Source organism: Pholis gunnellus (genome assembly GCF_910591455.1).
Source record: "Pholis gunnellus genome assembly, chromosome: 14".
NCBI classification, from domain to species: Eukaryota; Metazoa; Chordata; class Actinopteri; order Perciformes; family Pholidae; genus Pholis; species Pholis gunnellus.
This window is the reverse complement of record NC_136541.1, coordinates 9,885,282-9,909,283: the sequence shown is the minus strand read 5'-3', so window position 1 is coordinate 9,909,283 and position 24,002 is coordinate 9,885,282. Positions and strand designations below refer to the sequence as shown.

At 40.5% G+C, this 24,002-nt stretch overlaps 1 protein-coding gene across 1 annotated transcript in view; it reads left to right on the top strand.

The window, feature by feature from the left end:
* ak5 (adenylate kinase 5) overlaps nucleotides 1-23,960 on the top strand; it is a gene marked incomplete at its 5' end in the record, with an annotated part of 54,231 nt that extends 30,271 nt beyond the window's left edge. The window contains 6 exons of the mRNA XM_079172689.1: nucleotides 8,685-8,730; nucleotides 10,182-10,226; nucleotides 15,613-15,776; nucleotides 20,979-21,095; nucleotides 21,534-21,734; nucleotides 22,736-23,960. Of these exons, the coding sequence (XP_079028815.1) occupies nucleotides 8,685-8,730; nucleotides 10,182-10,226; nucleotides 15,613-15,776; nucleotides 20,979-21,095; nucleotides 21,534-21,734; nucleotides 22,736-22,801 (639 nt within the window). The 3' untranslated portion in view covers nucleotides 22,802-23,960. The remainder of the gene's footprint in view (nucleotides 1-8,684; nucleotides 8,731-10,181; nucleotides 10,227-15,612; nucleotides 15,777-20,978; nucleotides 21,096-21,533; nucleotides 21,735-22,735) is intronic.
* Nucleotides 23,961-24,002: the final 42 nt, after the last annotated feature.

Here is a 24,002-nt window from a genome sequence, read left to right as displayed (position 1 = left end):
AAACTCTCTTTTTTGTTAGTTTACCACATGAAAAACGTCTCTAATACAGCCGTGTTTAATGTTGGAAGCAGCTATACAAACACACACAGGAACATTTCTAACATAAAACCTATTTAAAGAACAAATCTGATCAAATGATTTTGCACACAAGATCTGGCAAACCATTAAATTATCATTTTTCTGTAATTACTGTAAATTCAACATTTTTAAATTAGATTGTTCAGATTACTCTAACTTTGTGTTTACATAAGCATGCAGCCACACTCCCCACAAAGAAAATGTATTTTCCCCTGTTTCCACATCCTCTGCGTTCACTCTCTCCCTGCTTTTTATCTGCAAAACCATTAACATTTGTTATCAAAAATGGCAAACGGTGAAACAGTGAAGGCCGGTGATTCAGAGAAGTCCAGAGAGGGACAATGTTGTTGTGTAATGCTTGGCGAGGGTGCAGACGAGCATCATTCCTCCACACTGCAGTGAAGTGTAACCCTGACCTCCGTCTCATTTCCCATCCTCCGAGTGTCTGGAAACAAATTGCTCAGCTCTCACTTCCTCTCTTCAGCATCTCTCTGTTTCTCTTCTACTCAATATTCTAACTCAAGGTCTTCGTGTTGCTTGCCTGAGGGGCTTTAATGTATCTCAGTCTTCTAACCAGGCATCGGTGTCCCGGTGCATATTCTCTCTATCAGCAGCACACCTCTTCACATTCATACAGTGCATCGAATTCACACTCCGGAGCTGCTCGTGATAACCGTTCACTTTCGGCTGCTCAGTTGGGTTTTGCTGGCAGTAATCCAGTGGTGGTTGAGTAAAAAGCCCACCTCTGCAACCTTTGCTGCCATTTTCTTCACCTCTCTCTCTAACTACTTAATATTTTATGTATACTTTTCTGTAACACCTTGCACCTTGAGTTTATTTTAAAAAGGGCCAGTGTGTAGGATTTTGGGGGATCTATTATGTAATATAAAATACATAACAATGTTGTCATTAGTGTATAATCACCTGAAAATAAGAATATCTTTTTCGTATGAGGCGTTTATACCTACATGCAGAGCAGGTCCTCTTCACGAAGTCCGCCGTGTTGCACCGCTATGTTTCTATAGGAGCCCAGAAAGGACAAAGCAAACACTGGCTCTGAACAGAGCCTTTCTCGTTACCTCAAGGACACCATAGTTCTCTGAAATGCTTGTGAAACTGCAGTAACGTGAGCTTCAGAGTACAAAAGCGTGGTTACTTCAGCAGCCATCTGAACACTACTAAAGTGGTGTTATGGAAAAGGATCGCCTCTGAGCGAGGCGAACGGCGTTACCATGGTTTGGATGGCTTAACTCCATTAAGCTGCTTCGGGTGTGAGGGGAATTCAAAATGGACAATTTAAAAAAGAGTTAAACACTCAAAGTCTTAAAGTCCACATTTAATGTGGAGCTTTCACATCAGGATGAGATGAGATGCGTTATAAGTGTATTTATCCCAAGGAAAACTGTTCTGTTGCAGTACAAAATAAGAAAGAGTGCAAATATGAAATATCAATAAGGTGCAATGACAAAAATATCAATGAGCAATGAATCAATGAGTCAAACTCCAAAATATACACAATGCCGACAATGTAATCAAGGTTAACTGCAACAAAAGTTGCTTCTTTGTGAGCAGTGAGGCCAACATGAGCTGTTCTATCACATGATAGATCATGTGATACGAGCGTGAGCTCCAGAACCAGCCTCGTCTCCTAAGAATAATGTAAAAAAAAAAAACAGCATTGTCAATTAAGTTTTGCGGGAATGTATTTTTTCCAGGATAACGTTTGTATCAAATACGTCTAATCAAAGTCTGAGTAAGAGGTCAGAGGGGACAGACGAGTCAAACACAGGACATTCACCCAGGAGACGGATGTTTGTGTCCCCATGTGAGTCCGAAAGTAACAATTCTTTTACCCAAAATATGATCTTTTACTCAACCCATCCATGGGGTTTTGTTGCCTAAACCTAAACATAATTGAGAACACACTGATTAGATGTCTAATGAAGAAATGTGGAAATGTTGATAGGAATTGTATTTCGGTTCAGAAGCATTGAGATTCAACGTATCCGTGGTTTGCATAAACGTACAATGACAACATTCTCTAATAATTTACCACTTTGGTCAGATTGTTTTGTTTAATACAGATCTGTTTAAAGAATCTGATTAATTGCACAATATATGAGCCCAGATTGGTGGAACTCCGTTCAGAGCCATCATACTCTACGAGTGGCTCGATGTTGAGTTAACTAATCAAAGGCTGCAGTGTTTCACCTTCTTCCTCTCAGCCTGTATTGATATGTGGTGTCTATTGTCCACAGAGCTCGTCACAGTGTTTAATCTTCACCAGTCCTGTTCATGAACAGATTTACTCTCACTGCTGGGTGCTTTGGTACAACAAAACATCCTGCTGGGTGTGATTATCTAATAAAAGGCTCTTAGTCATGCCACAGAACAGTGAGCTTAAAGTGACAATGATTGAATAATGAGGCGGTGAAAGTGGTCAATAATTATCAGACACATTCTGTGCCAGCGTAACGCCTGATCCATCCATACTTTAAACCTTGTAGAGGACAAGGAGAGGAAAAACAGGCAGTTCCTGTCTCTGTGCAGCACTTCCTGTGGCCACGCTCTTTTCTGTGAAGTGGAACGAGGACGTCATGCAGCCTTGTCATCCCATATTTGTGGCCTCGGATGTGAAACAGAGATGAATTTGCTACCGTGGCGATGCACAGAAAGGCAGAGATTCTGAGTCTCTGGAGTAAAATCTCGTGGACATTTTCCTCCAATTATTTCTTGTTTTTCTCCACCTCCAATTCATTCCTGATAAAAGAACATCGAGTGTGGATGTGTCTGAGTCCATTTCAAAGTGCAATTCAGTGGTGGAAAGTACATTTTCTCGAGTATTGTAAGTAAGTACAATCTTGAGGTACTTCACTTGAGTATACAGAAGACTTTCCTCACAGTGTTATATTATTATATGATAATACATACATGTAGAAGCATTTAATGTAGTTAATGTGGAGCCAATTTTAGATACGTTGTATACTATTGGGTAGATTAGTATAGTACTGCATCATATATATATATATATATATATATAAAAGCTAACAGTACCAAATGTGTCAAATAAATGTAGTACAATAGAAAGTACAATATTTCCCTTAAGTAGCATAAAATGTAAATAATCAAGTAAAGTACAAGTATGTCAAAATTGTACACAATATGTAATTATTTACATTCCACCAGTGAAACACTATTTAAGGCCACATAGTTGATCAGTTCAAACTAACTTCCATCATCACATCAGAAATGTGCAGCGCGTCGTGCAGCTGCTTTCTGTATAAAGATAATGGAGATGATGAAGATCACGGTGATGATGAAGATGACGAGCACTCTTCAGCCCACCAGAGCGTCTCCGGACTCCCTTTTGACGGACGTGACAGTTTGATGTTGTGGTCCTGAGGTTTGGAGATAATGAGTTGAGGCTGACAGCCGCATCTGATTTGATCAGCTCAGACAGGTGACTCACCAGCAGAGTCTGACGTGACGGGATGATGAGCAGAAATGAAGATCGAGAGGCAACTTCTGCTGCTGACAGCATCGTCATCGTCGCGCTCCATTAGACTGGTGGGCTTTTTGAGCCACACAAGAGAACGGCGCTCTAGTCGTGATCATGTCAGTCTCAACAACATGTCGGATGGTTTTCTATGTAACCTACAGACATTCATAGATCAGAGGATCCATTAATTCCTTTCCTTAAGTACTGTATTTAAGTACACATTTGAGGTACAAACTTGAGTCTTTTCATTTTTTGGCATTTTATGCTTTTACTCCACTACATTTAAAAAGGAATTATTGTAATTTCTACTTCACACATTTTTGACATCTTTAGTTGCTTTACAAATGAGGATTTTTACTTACAAAACATAGGATGAGCTTTGCAACAGCATTTCTTACTATTACTAACCACACAAACAATCGATTAATGGAGAATAATGGAGCATAATCCATCATGAAAATAGTCATTAGTGAGCTACTGTGAGTGAGCTACATTTACTGTTGTAAATGAGCTTCTACAACAGTAAAATCCTGCTTTTACAGTAATGCATGAGTGATAATAATCTAATTTAATATATAATAGCATTTCAGTCACAGGGGACATCCTTCTACTTTTTACTTTTAAGTGCATTTTCCTGATTATGGTATTTTTTGTACTTCAAATATATTCTCCACCAACTGTAAAATCCAGTTTGATGTTCATGTCAAACAGAAAATGAATCATGACTATTATGGTCACCATCTGACCTTAATTGATCCCTAAATGTTCATACTATTGATTTTTCACCCCTATTGGCAATCTCAGGGAAAACTATCAACATTTTACACATTTTATCTCAAATTCCCCAAAAAGGGCAGTCATGATATTTGCTGAGAAAACTCATGGTCCCCCGTGGAGGAACCATTTAACCGTCCCACTAGCGACACATTTAGGCCATTATTTTCACGTGTACACACACTTCGTGGATTACTGGATTGTTGCATCAGTGTGATCAAGTACATTTATTTTTCCAGGTATTCGCTGGTTCAGTCGAAAACTTCTGGTAATTTAATCTACAGTTCATCAAATCTTTTAGGGATGGAAATGTTGGTCCGTCCAAAACTTTGGTCCAGGCTCAAATATCTCAACAGATAAAAATAATGTCTTGCCAGCATCGGTTCAACAGGTTTTTTCTTCATGGTTTGTAAGGAGCACTACAGCGTCACAGAACGGCTAACATATAGAGACTTAAGGTTTTGGGATGTTGGTATAGGAGCTTGTGTTTATGACCGTACATGTGTCCATCGCTCATTATCAACATACAGCATCAGTTTCACAGGAATCTTCTTTTACAGAGGGTTTATGTGTGTGTTTGTGCGTGTGCGTGTGTGTATTTACATACATATTTTGTCTCCATTACGTGTTGGTAAGGCGTGCTGTGCATGTGTTTCTCTCTCTCTCTGAGTCATCAGACCAGTTGGTGTACCCACATGCCAAGCTGGCTCGTCGTTGGCACCCAGCACTCCCCCACACTGACGGCATTTAGTTAACACTCTCGGAGCTTTGCTTCATTCTGTGTCTCTGCTGAATGTAACTGTAGCTCCACTTCACACTGAGCCCTCTGCAAACAGCCACGTGTCTAAATCCCAAACATTAGAAGTCAGTTTAAAAACAATCGGTGGTCGAGAGCTGCTAATAACTGGAAATGTCAAGGAAGGTCTTTCAGTCCTCCGTCTGTAGAAGTGGTGTTCTGAGACCAGCTCAACTTTACGCCCGGCACAGAACGACACATGTAGAGCGTCAGTTTTAGCTTTATGTCACCGGCTTTCATTAAAAAAGTACATGTAGCTTGTTGCTGTAACGCAGCATTAGTAAGGTTCATTCTAACGCTACATTTAGAGGATCTCCCTTCTTGTTATTTAAGTATTTTACTCCACACATAGTCCTCCAAATCAAAAGGTTGAATTAACATTTCTTTGTCAGAACGACACGTAGACGTGTTTACTGAATGCATTTTGTCTGTGCCTCTAAAACGATTACATATCACTGTTGAACGATTGATCAGCTTTATGGTGGGCCAACACTATGGTTCAGGATTTCTTTTGATTTTTAGGCACAAAAATAACTTGGTTTGTGTTTTGGAAACATCCTGATTTGAGTTACACTGACTACGTGGTTAAGGTTAGGGGAGCTCAGTCGTCATGGTTAACAGCTACATGTTTTTCTCCGGCAGACGCTAATCGAATATTTATAGTGCACATCAGATGTTTTTCACTCAAAGGTTGGATGTTCAGTTTGCAAATATACAATTGCCTTTTGGTGGGAAGTGAAAAGAACACTTGGTTGTGGTTATGTGGTGGTTATGAAGCGGAACATGTCTCGCTTAGACTCTTTTTAATTGCTGCATGCCTGAGAGACCCACCTAGTAGACACAACAGATGCTCATTTCATGTTTGTAACGAGGCTTTTGTAAATGTGTTGCACAATTTGAATAGTTTTCTACTGCCAACGAACATCACAAGAATGTAAGTTTGTGTTGGATAATGCAGGTTTGTCCCAGTTTTGTCTAATTTAAAACACAATGACGACGTCAGTATCTGGTTTTTTTTTACATTCCCTCCGTACTCCCATAATTTGGTGCTTGCATGACTGATCCGATCAGACATCCGTTTGCCCTTTAAAAGAACCATTAACGTTTCAATTTTGAAGCCTTTCTGCTAAATTTGAATAGAAATGAGACAGCACTTAACTCCAGAGTCCATTAGGGAAATATTTGATAAATTGTTCCCTCAAATTGTCCCAAATTAAATTACAAATCATTCATTCATATTATTAAATCATGCATTCAATACAATTATTTTGTTCACTTTATTCGGTCATTTGTGTCCTCAAATTGCTCAATGCATTCAAATGAATGGTGTTAATTTATTGCTTTGTCCCTCTGACACTCTCACCATGGCTCTGTTGAGTTTAATGCAGATGTATTTATTATTTTTTTATAAATGCTTGGATACGCTGCATTTTGTGAGATGTCTGTTAAACATCATGTTGTGGTTCACATCCCATAAACATTCATATATATGGAGATAACAGATCGTTCAAAAGGTCCCTTCAAGGTTCTGGAGCACTAAAAAGAACGTTAATAGGGAGAATGAATAATTAGCTATTTGATCAATTAACGACAGCAGAAGGGAACAAATGATTAATTCGAGGGAATAAGTTTAAAGCTGCAAGGGGTCAAATTTGAAATGTGAAAGAATTTGGTCGGAAGTGAACCAACAGAGAGTTATCTGCCAACTCTGCAGACGTCTTTCAGCTCTTTGTTTTGGTTTTACAGCTCGCCGCTTTACTGTTGTGGTTCAGTCTCTCATCAGCTTCGTTGCAGGCAGCTGTTCACAGTGAACAATCTCTCATAAATGGTCTGTAGGCTACACCACCTGTGACAAAGTCAGCAGCTGGTGAACATAGTGGAGCATTTATAAACCCATCGGGGTGTGAATGTATCCGTGGTGCCCAATCTATTTGGTGCCCCTGAAATTGCAAGCGGCTCCAGCCTGGGCTCCCCATTTGAAATGGTCTAGGACCGTGGACTCAAACACGACTCCAAATGAATGCTTACGTTTCTCCATATCTGCTGGAGTAAAGAGTAAATAAGCAACTGTGTGCTCACGCATTCACCATCAACATTACGTGGTGATAATATGTCAAAGACGTGTTCTAAATGCAGCGTTATTTAAAGCACCAATCATTGATTCAGAGGTGAAAATTCTCCCTACGAGCGACACCTTTCACATATAACCCATAATAATTTGATCCACTGTTAATATAAATAATATTTATAGTTATGAATATTTATATTATAGCGATTTGAATTATTAGAGGGATCAGCTTACTTAATAACTTAATTCAGGGCATGATTTTCCTCCCTTTATTAACTCAGATGATTCCTGCTTTATCTCCGTCACAGCTGTGGATGTTATCCTCCTCTGTACTGCACAAAGATCAGCAGTGTAATCATTCATTATCAGCATTATTAATATCACCGATGCAGGCTGTTCTGTATGTTTGTCTTTTTCTGGTGTCACCAAGGCATTGTCTTAATGACGCACTTGAGTTATTCGCTGGTCATTTGAGCCCGAAAGAAGCAGACGGCCAAAGCCGAGAAAGGATAACCATGGAAACCTGCAGCAATGAGGCTTCAGGGAGAGATTCGTTTTTGATGACGGTCTCAAATATCTGAAACAGTTGATGTGCGCCTGAATCGAATGAATCATTTCAATCTCTCGAAAACAGATTAAAGAAAGTGGAAAAATATCTTTCAGCCAATTATTTCTCTTTGACTCGGTTAAGTGTTTGTAATCGTGATGCAGTGAACGAGGCTGCTGACGGTTTCTGTCCTCCTCCAGGCTCCGACCTCGTGTTTTCTCCGGGGAGACTGAGGGTTTACTCGGCACTTACTCTCTCAAATGCTCTTTCATCTTTTTCGTCTTTTCTCTCTTTCCTGTGTTTTTTTTCCCGTCAGACAGTGTATATTTTTTAAACAGTTCCTTGTCTTTTGATCCATTGACTCTTGTCTCTTTTCAACAACGTTATACGGCCGCAAGTGTGTGGACACCCGGTGTTGGTCTTGATGCTACAACAACAGTTTCACTGCACAAAGATAGTATTTTATGTATTTTAAGTGTTTTATTCTTAGATTATTCTCATGCAAGTTATTTAAGAGCCAGGTTTCCTTGGTAGCACTCAGTGACTTCTGCTGATCAGTGGCACCAATCGGCAACCGAAAAAGCGGAAAACATGGCTCATAAATTGTTGTTTGTTAGTAATGTTTTGCAGTAAAGAGAAGGAAAAGAGTTTTTAGGGACTAAAGCTATCTGATGGAAATATATGTAGCGGTGAGACAACAACATGTACTGTTTGTGTGTCCAAGAGAGCTGCAATCCTTTTAATCATTGATTCACCTGCCAGTTACTTCTGTCTCTTCTTTTATCTCACGTTTTAATCAACTACGCATTGAATGGTCGGCAAACGCACATTGATGACACGACATATTGAAAAAGAAGAAATCAAGATGCATTTGAAAAGTATAACATCGATTATAATACAAATGTTGTCTCCATCTTCACAGGTCGAAGAGGAGGAAGATATTGGGTATGCTGAAGGAACCACAGACAGTGAGTTGATGAAATGATTCAAACTATTGTCTTTCCTCTGTGACCTGCAGCTGACATCGCAACTTATCACCAAAGCTTTAATCAGCAGCTACATATTTGTTCTCCTCTGCCTTCTTTCATTAACCAGAAGCAGACTCCATTCAGCATTTTATCTCACTCACACACACACACACACACACACAGTTTCATCTCAGTAAATGCTAAGCGTGTCATGTAACTGTTATGCACCATAAGCCTGAATTAACTTCTCCTCCCTGTAGCCTGTGTGTGTGTGTGTGTGTGTTTTTATCAGCATTGCTCTGCATCAACAGTATTGATTGTATAATGGAGGGGGAGGAGGGCTCGTCTGTTGATTATGTTGCCTGTTGGACCTGATGTTTATCTCCTCAGCTAGCTGTCGCTACGCTAACATCACCCTGCAGCAGGCAGAGGACAGAGAGGAGGAGGATATTTGCAAGAGCAGTGTTTATAACATGAAATACATTCAATATTCAATATCAATTTCCTTGGAAACCGTTACTTTACAAATGACAAATACGAAGTACAAATCTGTTTTTCCATAACTGTGAAACACATGTTTAATATACAGCGACAAATTCTTCGCTCTCCTACACACTTGAACACAAATGAAGCTCTGATGTTGGTCACTGGTGATTTTTAACGACACCTTCCAATCCTCATCTTGCATAACATTACTTTTTGTTAATGAAGACAAATGCAATTGCTAAAATGATATAGTGTAAGAACTGTAAGAACAGAGAAGTTATTCAGACGGAATGCACCTTTATAAAACTTCCCCTTCAAAGCGTCTGATCACGTTCCTGGTATTCAGTACACAGTGCATACTCTGTTCATTTTGTATACGTACATGTACATGTGTTTGTAGATGTAATTAAGACACAACTTCTGTTTCTGCTCATCACTTTCAAAGATGAACAGAACCTGAAAAACAGACAGTAATTTAAAGGAACACTGTTTAAGACTTAGTGGCATCTAGTGGTGAGTTGCAGATTGCCCCTCTGCTCACCCCTCCTCTTCAGGTAGGGATATAGGTATATTTAGGATTTTAATACAACTAGAAGCCACTCTTATCAATACTCTGCTCTTCTACATGACTAGATAGAGCAGCAAAGTGACAAAGTCACTGCATAAAGTCATTAATATCTCACTGGAAACAAATGTAAAATGTTAATAAAAATGAACATTAACAAAACATTTCTGTATGAAGTTTATGAAAAATGAAGAACACAGACATCCGTCAGTATCAGTCATTCATCCTGTCTTCTGTCCTCTTGGCTGCTTTGTCTCAGCCAGCAGAGAAGTAAAAAAACAAAAAAAGTTGTATACATTATTTCTGTGTGTGCATCAGTGTGTGTGTGTGTGTGTGTGTGTGTGTGTGTATACGGTATGCTGCACCGCATGTTAAACTCTGATTTTCTTTCTTCTGACAGTTTATTGTACAGGACAGAAGAAACCAAAGGTCATCTTCATGATGGGTACGTACATGTAGACACACACCCCTCTCTCTCTCTCACTCACTCACTCACTCACTCACTCACTCACTCACTCACTCACTCACTCACTCACTCTCTCTCTCACTCACTCACTCAAATAATACCCATCAGCTGCTCTGACATTTTTCTGCATCTTTCAAGTGAACTAAACTGACTGTTGTAGTTCTGATGAAAAAGCTGCGTTCAGGAGCGCCGCTGGAGGGGAAACGACAGATGTTATGTTCATTTCAGACGACTGAAGGAAAGTTAATGAAGTAATTTAAAAAGTTTCAGCGTGAAAAGTATTCTCCTGTGGAATTTCACGGCTCGTTTCAACACTGCTCATCAGTAGGAAACAAGACACTGATTATTACATGAAGAGAATAGAAGAAGTGGAAAATGTTAAATACGCCACTACAAGCACTCACAAAAGGCATCAAAATAAGTGTTGAAAAGAGTCTTTATAGTTGTCGGCGTATATGTTTTGTAGATTTACAGTTTAATTTATCACTTAATACTAACGGGTGTATTTTTTTTAATCTATTATTATGCCGCGGCATTGAAGCAGTGTGGCTTACTCTGCTTATTGAAGACAAAAAACATTATAATCTTCAGCGTTACGAAATTGAAATACACAAACACTACAGATTCAAAGTTCTGTTCCGGTGCAACAGATGAGAAAATATACTTATTTATTTCCACCCTCTGGAGGCAGAGTGGGTGTTTCTTGTGATCAATTATTATTCCGCGACGTTGAAGCCGTTTGGCTCGATCTGCTAATCGAAGACGGGACTAGAGGTAAAGGTTAATAAGACATCTGGGACACACAGAGTCTCCATTACCCAACGATCACTTTGCTACCACAGGAAAATACGAAAAATACTGTCAATAAAATGTCATCAGTTCTCTCTTCCACACGGCGATGTGTATTTGTGTTTAAGCCCCTTTCCATGAGAACCAACATGTCAAATCCCCAGTGATCTGTACTAACACCAGTTTGTCTGCACGTTTGAGAAACAGAGGTTGAGTTAGAGCCGGAGCGTTCCCTCAGCAGGAGCAGATAATTGGAGGGAAATGCCAACTGCATATATAACAATCGTCACCTTCACTTGCATGTGTCTCCTGAGCAGATTTTAGACCATATAATGAAAGGTTGGCCACGTTGGCTAACATATTCATTTTTTTATTCCGCTTGCAGCTAATTGTTATCGTACCTTCAGTGTGTTATAACAGAAAGAGAGACTCACCAGAAAGAAAGAGAGAAACGGTCTCCAGCTCTCGTCACAGCATCAGTTTCTCCTGCTGTAACGTTTGACTGCTGTTGTTGCACTGTGCCGTTATCTCCGTGAATGAACACTAGTGCTGAACAATTAATGGAAATTTTATCGCAATATGAACAACTGCGTTTTTATAATCGCAGGAGGCGCAATATTTGTTAAAGCGTGACACTACAGGCAAAAGCATAATGTTTTCTGGCAGTGGGTCATTTTTGAGATTTTGGGCTATTTAGTTCATATAAAATGTCTTCTTTCAAACTAGTGGAAAGAAAACATTCAAAATACATGATTAGTTGTTGTTTTTTTACCCTATTCACCCGTTGTGTTTTCAAAATGTACGGAATTTTACAATATATTTCCTTATATGGGTTTTTCCTCATAACCTGAGCCACAAATCTCCACTTCGGTAGCACTTAGATACACCAAACTTTCCAATTTCATTCCCGTCTATATTCAGAAGGTTTTGCTGAGGGGTATGTTCATCTGTCATTCATAGCCTGGTGTATATCGTATTTCATTCCTTCAAGCAAGGGAAGAAATCCTAGAAAACGTTATGCCCAAATTCAATTCTCGGGTCAAATGATCAGAAAGAGCCCATTTATTTTATTTCCAGTGGACCATCCTCTCGTTAAAAGAGTAATCAGCAAGCCTATTATTTTTAAAACAGCCCTGCCACTCCACTGTTCAGGGAAAACTGGACACAATAATGTATGAAAATCATAAAATGGTGTCCGTTTCGGCGATGTTTGCGCTAAATGCATCTTCCCTATCTGAATACTTAGTCAAGCATATGAACCCTTCAATAAAATGCTTTATTTATAGCATTTTACATTTTTCAAGAGCACTTGCAAAAGCCAAGTTACAAATGTGTCGTAACAAGGAACAACTACAAGGACTAAATTATGTAGTGCAGCTAAAAACTGACTAAGCTATTCACCTATGATGACTCATTATCTGCTGGAGCAAGTAGCTTGTGTATTACATAAACTGAATCCTGCCTGGGGGGGGGATCAGTTTTGTGTCCCCTCATAGGACAGGTTGTCTTTCCAGCCGGGTCACACGTGATGCTGACTTTGAAAACCCCGTCCCAAGAGGACTCACTCACGAGGACTCATCTCTTATAAATGTAAAGTTAATGTCCCCTCGTCTCTGGCTGTCGCTCTTTTCCAAACCTGCTGCTCTACACTGCTGCTGACGCTGCAGCTTCGGGGGGGTTTATCTGACAGACTCTTTTTATCTGGTGAAGACGAAGTGCTCAGAGATACTTTACACACCCGTCTACTTTCTGGTTGCTGCTGCATGATTATCTTTTGTTGTCAGTTGTTGACAGTAGAGTCTGATTGCAGCCGCAGCTGGGCACATCGCTTTAATTGACTCGTGGGATACAAGATCACCCACTTTTTACTTTGACTCTTTTTTTCTCCATGCACAGCTGGTTCTGGCGAGGAAATCTATGTTCTCAAAACTGCTTTAGTTAAAAGTTGGGAGAGAGGAGTTTAAAGGTGTAGTTTCTCCATCCAAACCCTCCCAGACTATAAGAACTGATGGAAAAGTTGAAGCAGTGTTCTGCAGCGGTGCTTCAGAAAGAAAGTGGAGATGGCGCCTGAGGGAAATGCTAATGTGAGGTTTCACTGGTGTCTAAGCTTTCAGCCTTTTTTTTTTATCTTCTCTCCTTCATGTCCCGCTGCTCTCCCTCACTTCCATCTTCCTCATTTCGGTTTGTGGTGGTCTGTGGCTCAGCTCCACATTGGATCCCACTGGTGGTAAAAACATCTCTTCTGCTTAGTGGATGGTGACAATGGAAAGGAATAATATCTTCTGCTGGGAATACAGCTAAGAACATTTTGTATTTTTCTTAATCGCTGAAGCATCTCAATTAGTGGAGGAGAGAAGCTCGTGTCCTCTGCAGACCTATTTAAATAAATGTACGAGTTTGGAAAGTCCCACAAGGAGCGTTTCAGTTTTATCCGTGTTTAACAGTAAAACGTTTGAAGATATTCAGACAGGTGAGTGTGAAGATTTGCGAGACTAATGATGGATTTACTGGTTTGAATTGGGATGTATAAATGTGAGTCATCAGCATAGCAATAAAAATGGAACCCATAATTCTGAATTATTTCACATGATGAAAGAGAAGAAGACCCAAGATGGAGTCTTGAGGTACACCAGATATAACTGGAGGAGTCAGGCAGGTTTTTATTATGAATTAAACGCTTGTTTCTTTCATATTTGATGCTTATCAGATACTTGGGGTGATATTTTAACTAGTGATGTGCCATTTCAACTTCTTCAGTCCCGATACCTGGGCTTTGAGTATCAGCGGATACCGAGTACCAAGATCAACCGTATCAAATACTGCACTGAGATCAACCGGTAGCAATGAAGAGGTGATACATCTACAGAGACTTATCACCCAAATCTGCAGTTCTCGTCAGATTTACCAAGCTTTATAGTGAGCTTCAGCTCAATGTTTAGCTGTTCAGCCCACAACTTCACTGTTTTTGGTTCTCTCACTGCTCTCATGTTATTTTCGGTTGTTGCCATCTTCAGAGAAAAAGCTGTAAAAACACTACTGGCTCAGCACCAGACAGCAGATCAAGTTTGGTGAACATTTAGCAGCAAAAGTTTTCATCAGGAGTTAAGGAGAGTGAATATTGTATTTATATTCAACAGGTGGCTGAATACACAACTCTAAATGAGTGATAATGTTGCTCCGTGACATGCTGGATGTGTAAATAAGCGACTTAAGTTCTATAGAATTCAGTGGCGTGTTCACAATTTGTTTCCACTGCGCCACAAAGTGGCCAAAGAAATCTGTTATTTCAGCTACAAGTGATGCTGTAAAGATCCCAATGTTCCTGAGCATGAAAGATCCTGTGTACACAGTATATAAATAATTTAATCTAAGTGGAGAACATTAACTCAAATGAAAAGCAGCGGCAGTTACGGTATAAGACCAAACAGAGGCATTATTAAATCACTTCAGCTTGTCTAAAGCTTTTGTCCGTCAAGGCCAGTTAATCTAAACTCCAAATGGTCTCAGGGAGAGGGAACTATCTTTACCCACAGAACCAGTTAATGCAGCAGGTTTGAGTTTGACCCGACTATCCAAGGGAGTCCCTAACAAGTTTCTCAGGGTTTTAGCTTCAGCCCGGGCTGGGTCATTATTTGACTTCCTGACAGAGGCGTGAAGCAGCAGAGGAATACTTCTAGTGAGTAGGCTCGGGGGGGGGGGGGGGGTGTTGGTGAAATATATACAGTCAGGGAACATGTGCTGAATGTACAATGAATGAATCCATAATTTCACCCACTTCCTGTCAGGTGAGCCGAGCCCCGCTCATATCGGTCCGTGCTCTCAGAGGAAACGGTGATGCGGACGTTTGTTTTTGGAGGAAGGCAGCAACACTGAGAACACTGATGAATGTGAAGCACGTCCTGAGTTTTATTACTGTGCCAAAGGCTGGTTATGATAAATCACCACTGTCTACTGAACACAGCTCCATGGCCATGTAATACAGTTAACCTGCTATAAAAACACCGACAGACCTCACAGCGCAGCAGTCAGACTGCTGAGAAAGTTGAGATTTTTTAATATTCTAAAGGAAATCAGCTAAGATTGCTAAATGGGGACTGATTAGAAAAACAGTGTTTTTCTTCTTGTGTCTGTTGGATGTATGCTGCCTGTGTGTGTGCAGGTGTTCTTGTATGTCCATCTTTGTGAGGACCTGACATTTTGGTTTAAAGGCCTTCTTGGTGACTTTAGGTTTAAGGCTGGACTTTAGGTTCAGCTTAGGTCACGTGTCAGAGAGGCGGGAGATGCTATCATCTTTAGATAAGGGGAGAACAAAGGTTATTTTTAGCCTCTCCTCCTGAAGCAGCAGAGCGATGTACGTAGATGCTTGTCCTGGAGCTCCTCAAATACACTTGATTTATAATCTCTAAGAACAACCAATCTACTCACAGCTTTTTTCCCAGCAAACGATATGAAAATAAAGTACCTCAAATATGTACCTATAGGTACCACTTCACTGGTTAAAGTCACGAGTGTGTGTGTGTGTGTGTGTGTGTGTGTGTGTGTGTGTGTGTGTGTGTGTGTGTGTGTGTTCTCTCAGGTGGTCCAGGTTCAGGGAAATCTCTCCAGTGTGATCGGATGGAGGAGAGGTTCGGCCTGCGTCACGTCGCTCTGGGTGACCTGCTTTGTAACGAGCTGCAGTCTCACGGCGACAGAGGGCGGCACCTGCGGGACGTCCTGGAGAGAGGAGAGCAGCTGCCAGAGGTGAGTGGGGCGTTTACATTATTAAAGTAAATAAGTAAAGTATAGTAAATACTACACTACCCATGAGGCATGGTGGACTGGAGAAAAAGCCAGTTAGAGGCACTAATCAGAGCGGTAGCAATTTCAAACTTCTTCATCGTTGCGGTTGAGAACAAGACAAAAAGAAAGAACGTACGTTACAGTCTTGTTTTTTACGCCCTGTGACTCAAAGTAGGTTTTCAGTTCAAGGGGAACAATCAAGCTGTAATCAGGGAGACAGCACTATGTAAATAGATTTTTGTGTTTATTTAACAAATTGTACATTTCACTCTAAAAATACAGCCTTCAATAGATCAAAGCATGCGTTTGGAAAAGAACAGACTCAGAAAAAAGTGGTTTGTTTTGAAATCAAGATATTGAGGAGTAGCAGTTATTAGAAAGCGGCAGCATGTCTGAACATAAAAAAAAAAAAGAATAAAGATGTCGCAGAGACAACAACACTGTTTGCCTGACAGCTGATCTCTGGGAGCAGTGAGCAGTGGGTTGAGTGAACAAGATAATACCTCATAAAAAAACCAATTCTCTCCATGCTGTCACCAAAAAGAAAAATGTAAAGCTCTAAAGTTGTTTACTCTATAAAGATGTTTTCCTGCTAAAGGCCTAATGAAATAAATAGAAGAGGGATTATGTTGCTGAGACTGCTCAAAATGGCTTTCAGAGAGACTGCATACTGTAGACAGAGCTGGCCTGGATGTCTGAGCTGGAAACAACCACAGAGTGTGCAAACCACATACATTATCTACAACTCCAAAGACTCAAAACAGGCTTCTGGAGCTAAACTCTGCACTCACATCATCCTGCACAGTGAAGAGGGACTTTAAAAATGTACAGGATGGAAATCCAATAAATGATATCAATGGCAGTGGGATTCAGCAGCAGCTGTACACAGTGGAGGTGAGTCTGCTGTGTTCAGCATTAATTATCACACATTTGCTCGAGGCATGGCAACGTCTGTGTGTTCAACAGTCAATTATCTCGACAACGAAGGGATCTCCGTGACATTTTCTGCTGACATTCAGGGTCCCAAGAGGATAGCGCCGAAATGACTTCTCGTTCGTTTTCAGTTATAATTATTATCGTTAAAGTTATTTTTTTTTCCACGGATAAAATGCCACATTTCTGCTGGGTTCAGCTTAAACAATGTGATGCTTTGCTACTTTTTGTCAAATGCAATAGTGCAAAACCTTATGGTATTCACTTTTCTGTTAGTTAGTTACAAATTCAAAAAAAAGTATACTACTATACACATATATATATATATATATGTGTATAGTACAAGACACTGCCAGAACCACCGCCCAACTGCTACGACCAAACAACAATTTCGACACATTTCTGCTACAAGAACTACAAAAAAAAATCATGGACAAAATTACACAAATTATGATTAAAATCTGCTTTGGATGCAGCTGGCACACGCGTTCAGATCAGCACAAAACGACACACAAGCTGCAGACAGTTGAACTGTTGCCAGTAAATCAAACCCCGCAGAGAGAAAAGAAGCAGACGAGACAAGTTGAAACCCTTCATTCGGAAAATGTAATGTTAAGCAGTGGAGAAATATTAGAAATATTAAAAAGGACTGAGGATATCTGCCACAAGGAGACGATTTGCAGCTGCATGTAACATTAATATGACATTCAAGAGAAGAATGGTTGTAGTGAATTTAGCAGCAAAGAGTAAAATGCACATTCATATTTTTTTCCCGCACATTACAGAATATAACAGATATTGTCTGCATATTGCATGTTTTTGCTTTGAGATACAATTTGTTTTTTTACGTTCCTCTTTTGGTTGAAGATAGGTTTTAAACTGGGAAAATATTAAACATGGGAGACGGTTTAACATTCAACAGCTGGCACCTTTACTCATTTCCTAATCACGATTTCCGACACTTCAAACCGATGCATCAACTTCATACACATATTCATTTGTCATGTGCTTGTTGATCATCGGTTCGTAATTAATGACAGATTTAGTGTTTAAAAAACACTCGTCGACATGACTACCGATGTCTTTTCTTCAAAAGTCTCTCTCCGACTCGTTAAAAACAAGACACAAATTCACATTTTGGACATAAGGGTTTGGGAAAAACACAAACAATACAAACATTAAACTCTTAAAAAAGTGGTGCATTGAACAGATTTCGAAAGACACCCCGAAGCGCAGATTAACTTTAACTTTCTGTCATCTAAGTGGAGAAACCTGAAGGCGTTCAAGGCTCAGCTGTCTAAGCTTCTTACAGCACATTAAGGTCATGTCCCAGGTGTTCACTAACATCGTCACCGCCTAACGCTAATGTTAGGTTGTGTGAGTGCGTTAGTGACAGAGAGAGACGGAGATATTGATTTAAAGGAAAGATGGGATTAGTGAAGTGCAGACACATTACAAAAACGACTTAAATTCTAAATCACACATCAGAGTTAATGGTTTAAACTGAAAGTGAGATTAAATGTTATCTTTGGCTGTAAAAACTGTAACGACACAAGCTCAACGGTGCGGAATGTTACGGTACTGTTTCCTAGCAACACAGAAAGTGCAATTTAAAGTTCTCTGTTAACTATAATCCCTCTGCAGAGCGCCAGCTTCCTGTCTGGTGCACATGTGTGCTCTCTATAGGGCTGCACGTACAGTAGAGCGTACAGTCAGTAGAACCAGCCTTAGGAGTCCAATATATGGGATTACATTCCCCATGTGTGCAGAGATGGAAAGTGGAAACACACAAATTGACTTTCAGCTGCATATTTTGAGCTGAAGCCAAAAATCCATATGTTTAACGTGTTGAACTACCAAAAGTAGTGCCCTTTCTTTTGATTTCCTGTGGCGGCTGCACATGATTTGATGCATCTTCTGGCAGCTCAGGGTCTCAGCCCGGGGATGAAGAGTTGGTCATGAATACTCAGCTAAGAGCGCGTCCGGCTTTTGACAAGGTCGTGTCATCGCAAAACATAAATTCCTCCGTTTTCCTTCCTTCCTTCCTTCCTGTGAGTTTTTTCTCTAGCAGGCTGAGATCCCCACACCGGCAACGGCTGTTAAAAGAAAAGTCAGTAAAGGACTTTATAACAGTGCCGTCATTCTTTACCTTTTGCACAGAATTGCTGTTTTGCAATAGACGTCGTTGTCAATCGTGGTGCTCTGGGACTTTGATGGAGTTTGAAGCACAATCAAAATGTCTTGGATGCAGTGCAGACCAGTTTTTAAATGATCTCCTCCATGAAGGTTATAATCTTCTGTTTTTGATTAAACTGTCTTAGAGAGGTGTTGGTTCAACTTAATGGTCATTTTGTGGGCTGCAGTTTGTTTGTCATTCGACTGAGAAGTGTTTCTAATAACGCGTCTAATGTGGTGGGCAAATTGCTACAAACGTGTGAACTTTATGAGGGTCGGATTTATTGCAGGGCTGCTGTGTTAGACTGTATTAGTTTTAGCTTAGTGGAGCTAATAAACTGGAAACTGAGTGTGTCTGCCTTGTACATTGATCAGGACAAATCTAAAAATCCCCCGACGAGTTATTCTTAACTTCAGCATATTACAATTCAAGACACCTAAAGTTGTGTAGCCTTGATAAGCAGCAGATAAACGTCCGTTAGTTGAGTGCAGCCGCATTAACAGTAACAGGAGCTCAGCAGTTTACAGGTAATCATGATATGAAGAGTAGCACGCTATAAAAAGGCAGTTACATAAACCCGGAGAATTATTTCTATAATGTCTGGCTGAATATAAAATGTGTGCACTATATATCCTGTGTGTCCCAAACCATTGCAAGTCCCATATAGTCAGAATTACAGGAAAACACTAATCTTTACATCTCTAAAACCAATAAACTGCATTACCCTCTAGAGAGAGTCTGGTTGAATAGGAAACCACCAACAAAACACCAATAATCAGTCACAAAGCAATCAGCAGCATGAAGCATCGAAGTCGACAAACAACCAGGTAGAGAAGATGATTTGTTAGCATCACTAGCAGACAGAAAGACAAGCACAAGCACACTTTAGAGAGCAATGATCCTCACAGAAAGACACAATAAACACTTACCAGAGCTTGTTGAAGTGAAGCAAGCGTAGCTGTAGCTCCAAGCTACCGATCAGGTTGAAGTGGTCTCTTATGACAAACCATTCTCCAGCAACAAGGTGCAACACAAACAATCAAAGTCCTCTTAAATGATGCCGTTATTAGCAGTTTAGCTTGATTATAAAATACATCAAAGATTACAGGAAGTGTTTGTAGCAGCATTGGTCGCTGACCTTTAGAGCTTCACTGTGTCATTCCGACTTCTCCTTTCGTGTAAGCACTCGCTGCCCTGGCTAAGCTGGTGTTCTCTTACACTATATGTTTAATAAAAGCAATGAATCAACATTTAAGATGGTTAGCAAACTAGCAGCAGGTGGAGATTCACAGCTTTAAGTTGGCCAGTTCATTACGGAGGGCGCGCTTGATTTGTCTTCCGATGAGTGTGTCACATGTGAAGTACAGAAAGTTGTCCAGCTGAAGTAAATTGAACTGAGAACAAATGCATCTATTTCAAGTTAGACACTTTATTCTTACATTCAGTGGTGTTTTGAAAGTGTAAGCTTTACAGTTATTTTCCAATATGAGATGTACAGATTGCGTGGTATAATACTAACAAGTTGTATCTTCAATGGTTTTAATGGATGACACTGACCTGGTGTGTAACAGCGCAAATTTAAAAATACCTTTTCTTCTACTGTTAATCTTTAATTTGGACCTCCAGACTAATGCAAATATCAAAAACTTCTCTCTGAGAAGCCATTTATATATTTTTTTAATTGGTCACACAAATAGCTTAAAATGAAAAAAAATTAAGTCTCATTGGCCATTGTATAGGCTCTGTTTTGTATGTTTGGGGTTTTTGTTTCTCTTTTTGTTAACCTTTATTTATTTAGAACTACATTTTGACATAAAGCAGGGCCCTTCAAAGATGGGAAATACTCTAAGAATCCTTTTCAGGCTCAATAATGGATACACAGTGAACTGGAGGAGCTTGTTTCAGTTGGTAATCCAACCTGTTGTGCTTCTAAAAATGTATAAATGCATGCATAGCCCAGCTTTTTGTTCTCTGAGTTTATTCACATATGAAGCATGTTTTGGTGTTGACATGGTAATAAATGCTTGTGCTGTGTGTGTGTCTGTGATGTCCAGGACACACTGCTGGAGCTGCTGTGTGACGCGGTGGCGGCGGCGGTACGGCAGGGGAAAGGTCTCGTGCTCAGCGGGTTCCCCAGAGACCTGAGACGGGTGGAGGAGTACGAGGCCAAGGTCAGAGCACCGGACAGACAGAACGACAGACCAGATGTGGTCAGGAACATGGGATAAAAGAGGAAAAAGTTACAATCATGTCTCCACAAAACAAAAATGGAAAAAGGGAGGAAAGAAAGCAGAAAGACGCTCTGATTTTGAAACGTGTTGGACGTGCAGCGCTGACATTATAGTGAAACATGTTTAAATATGACTCATAGATAATGGAAAAAAATGGGGAGGCATGACAATGATTTTTGCTTGTAATAAGAGCAACAAATGGAAGAAAAATGTCAGTTTTTTTACTGATGCAGACTAGTAGTACAACAACAAAGACACGACTTGAACAACAGTGCCGTGACGTACAGTTCAGTGTAAAGTAAAAGAGTAGAAGATGTAGCCTGAGGCCTTCACCTGGACTTGCTGCTGACTTCCCTCCTCCTGTGCCTTGTGTGTCAGATGGGGGAGCCCAGTGCGGTGCTCCTGCTGAGCTGCTCCGCTGACACCATGTCCAGTCGCTTGCAGTGTCGCGGCAGAGCCACCGCCGGCCTCCACCCGGCCTCCGACAGAGACGGCGTCCTGCACAGGAGGGCCGAGAGCTTCTGCAGCGACAGCCAGGCGGTGGCAGCTCATTATGAACGCAGGAAGCTTCTGCACACGGTAACGTTGTTTTTATCAGAATGCGGCTAACGCTGCCAAGGTTAGAGGTTCAATTCCCACTCCGGGTTAAAGCTCGCCCATCTAATGAGAATTAGCTTACTTATATCCACCTTATCCCAGCTGAAATTCATCCAAATGTAAATGCCCCTCAAACACACGCTTGTTTTAAAGTAACATTTTAAGTTCACGTGTTTTTGCACCGTGGGTACAAAAGGCCTCAATATTTACCTCACGATCTCCCAAATTTTTGTGTTAAACATATTGGCAGAACTTTTCTACTTTAGTGTATGTGCATGATCAGAATATTATGTAGAATATAGGACATAGTGACGGACTTTATAGGGCACACATTGCAAATGGTCGGCTACAAAGCAGGTAAATCAGGTTTCATGAGCTGTTTGGGGAAATATGATAAAGATTATGTTTTTTAATAACGTGCCATGGCCCTTTACGTATTGATTCATATAATTTACACACATCTACATCTGCATGTTCTATCCATTCATTTGTTACGTTTTTTCCTTTGATGTGTTGCCATTTGTATAAGAAACATGAAAACATAACTTCAACATAAAGACCATGTAAAAAGCCAAATTCCCTTCTTTTCCAAGCTTTATATTTAAAATTAAATGAACCTAAAAGCATTCAAGTTAAAATTGTCAATCCTCTACAATGGAGATGATTAGTTTTGGAATATATTTTGAGCTAAATTCTCAGGTGTAAGCACAGGGGTCAACTTGCGTGGTGCATCTGCTGACTCAATAATCACAGAATTTATGTTCATGGTTGAACTATCCCTTTTAAAATGAGCCGGGGGAACATTTAAATGCCACATACGGGGTGTGTGTGTGTGTGTGTGCTTAAATGCCACAGCCAATGTCACCAGTCTGCTGTGAGCTTGCAGAGCTTGCACTGCAGCAGACTGTTGTCCTCGACTGCACATTGAAGACACTGATGGTTTTTGAAAGCCCTCGTCTCAGCCAGCGTGTCTCCGTCTGCAGGTTGACGCCGAGAGGTCGCCGGACGAAGTGTTCGCCCAGATCTGCCAGGCGATGGAGACCTTCTGATTTCTACAATTCCCTCAACATCTGCAGTCCAGGAGGTCCACCTGTGAAGACCTCCTCTCTCCCTCCCTCCCTCTCTGGATTCTCACCCACATAGCTTCACACCTGCACCAGACATAAGCTCGTTGAACTGTGGTACGCATGTCCCCCCCCAAAACACTCCCGGCAATCAGTGAAACCTCTTTCTGCTTTTGAGTCTGATGAAGAGCCTGGTAGTCACATTCTGCTTCACCCACTCGCATCGTCTCTCTCTCTCTCACATTGACCTCAATATATGCTGCCAACTGCCGGACCGGGGCATCTAACTGTACAGAGAAAACAGCATTCCCTGCTGTGACTGAGAGCATGTTTCTAGTTAAATGTGAGTTCTCTCTGCCACCCCCCCCACCCCACCACCACCCAACCCACCCTGTGCGCGCGCTACAAAGTGGAAATGTCAGTGTGCTCATGCTCTCATGCACAGCAACATGCTTTATATTGTAACAAGCATGCAAGAATTACAATCAAACTTAACTGCTTTTTGTGCGTTAAATTAAAAAGCCGGAAAGAATTAAAGGGTATTAAAGATTATTGCATTTGTATGTTTCCAAGCTCATCGTGCCGGTGCTTGTCTGAGTCTGGTATTTAACATTCAATAAAGCCAGTGCATTTGCTAAATGGAGGATTTCGAAGTGTGTACTTTGGTGTTTTGTGTTCGTTTGAGGACAGGGAACGGTCACAGCTGGTCTGATAGCACCATCTGCTGGTGAGAAGTTCACAACAAAAAGGCGCTGAAATGATATGAAAGGTAATTTTTGACATCCTGTTTAAAATGCACAGGAACATTTTGTTTGCTCTTCCACCTTTAAGCTGATACAATACCTGAATCCAACATCAGCTAAGTGACCTTTAACGGCAGCACTCGATGTGTCGGGGAGTGTTAGAAGTGACCACTAAAGGTCACGCGTTGGGAGCATAAAAGGGAAGGAATGTCAATAAATCAGTTTACACATCTTCTTGATGATACCTGGAGGTTACAACTGGACTGTTAGTTGGACAAAAGAACATTTAAGAGGCACGTTGGACTGTCAGACTTTACATTTTTTACTCATCATTTAATCATCAAGCAAAACTTCAAGCAAATGAAATGTAATTAAGTCACAAATGTGCGTAGGCCGAAAACAACAATACTTTATGAATCTACTGATTACTTTCTCAATTAAAT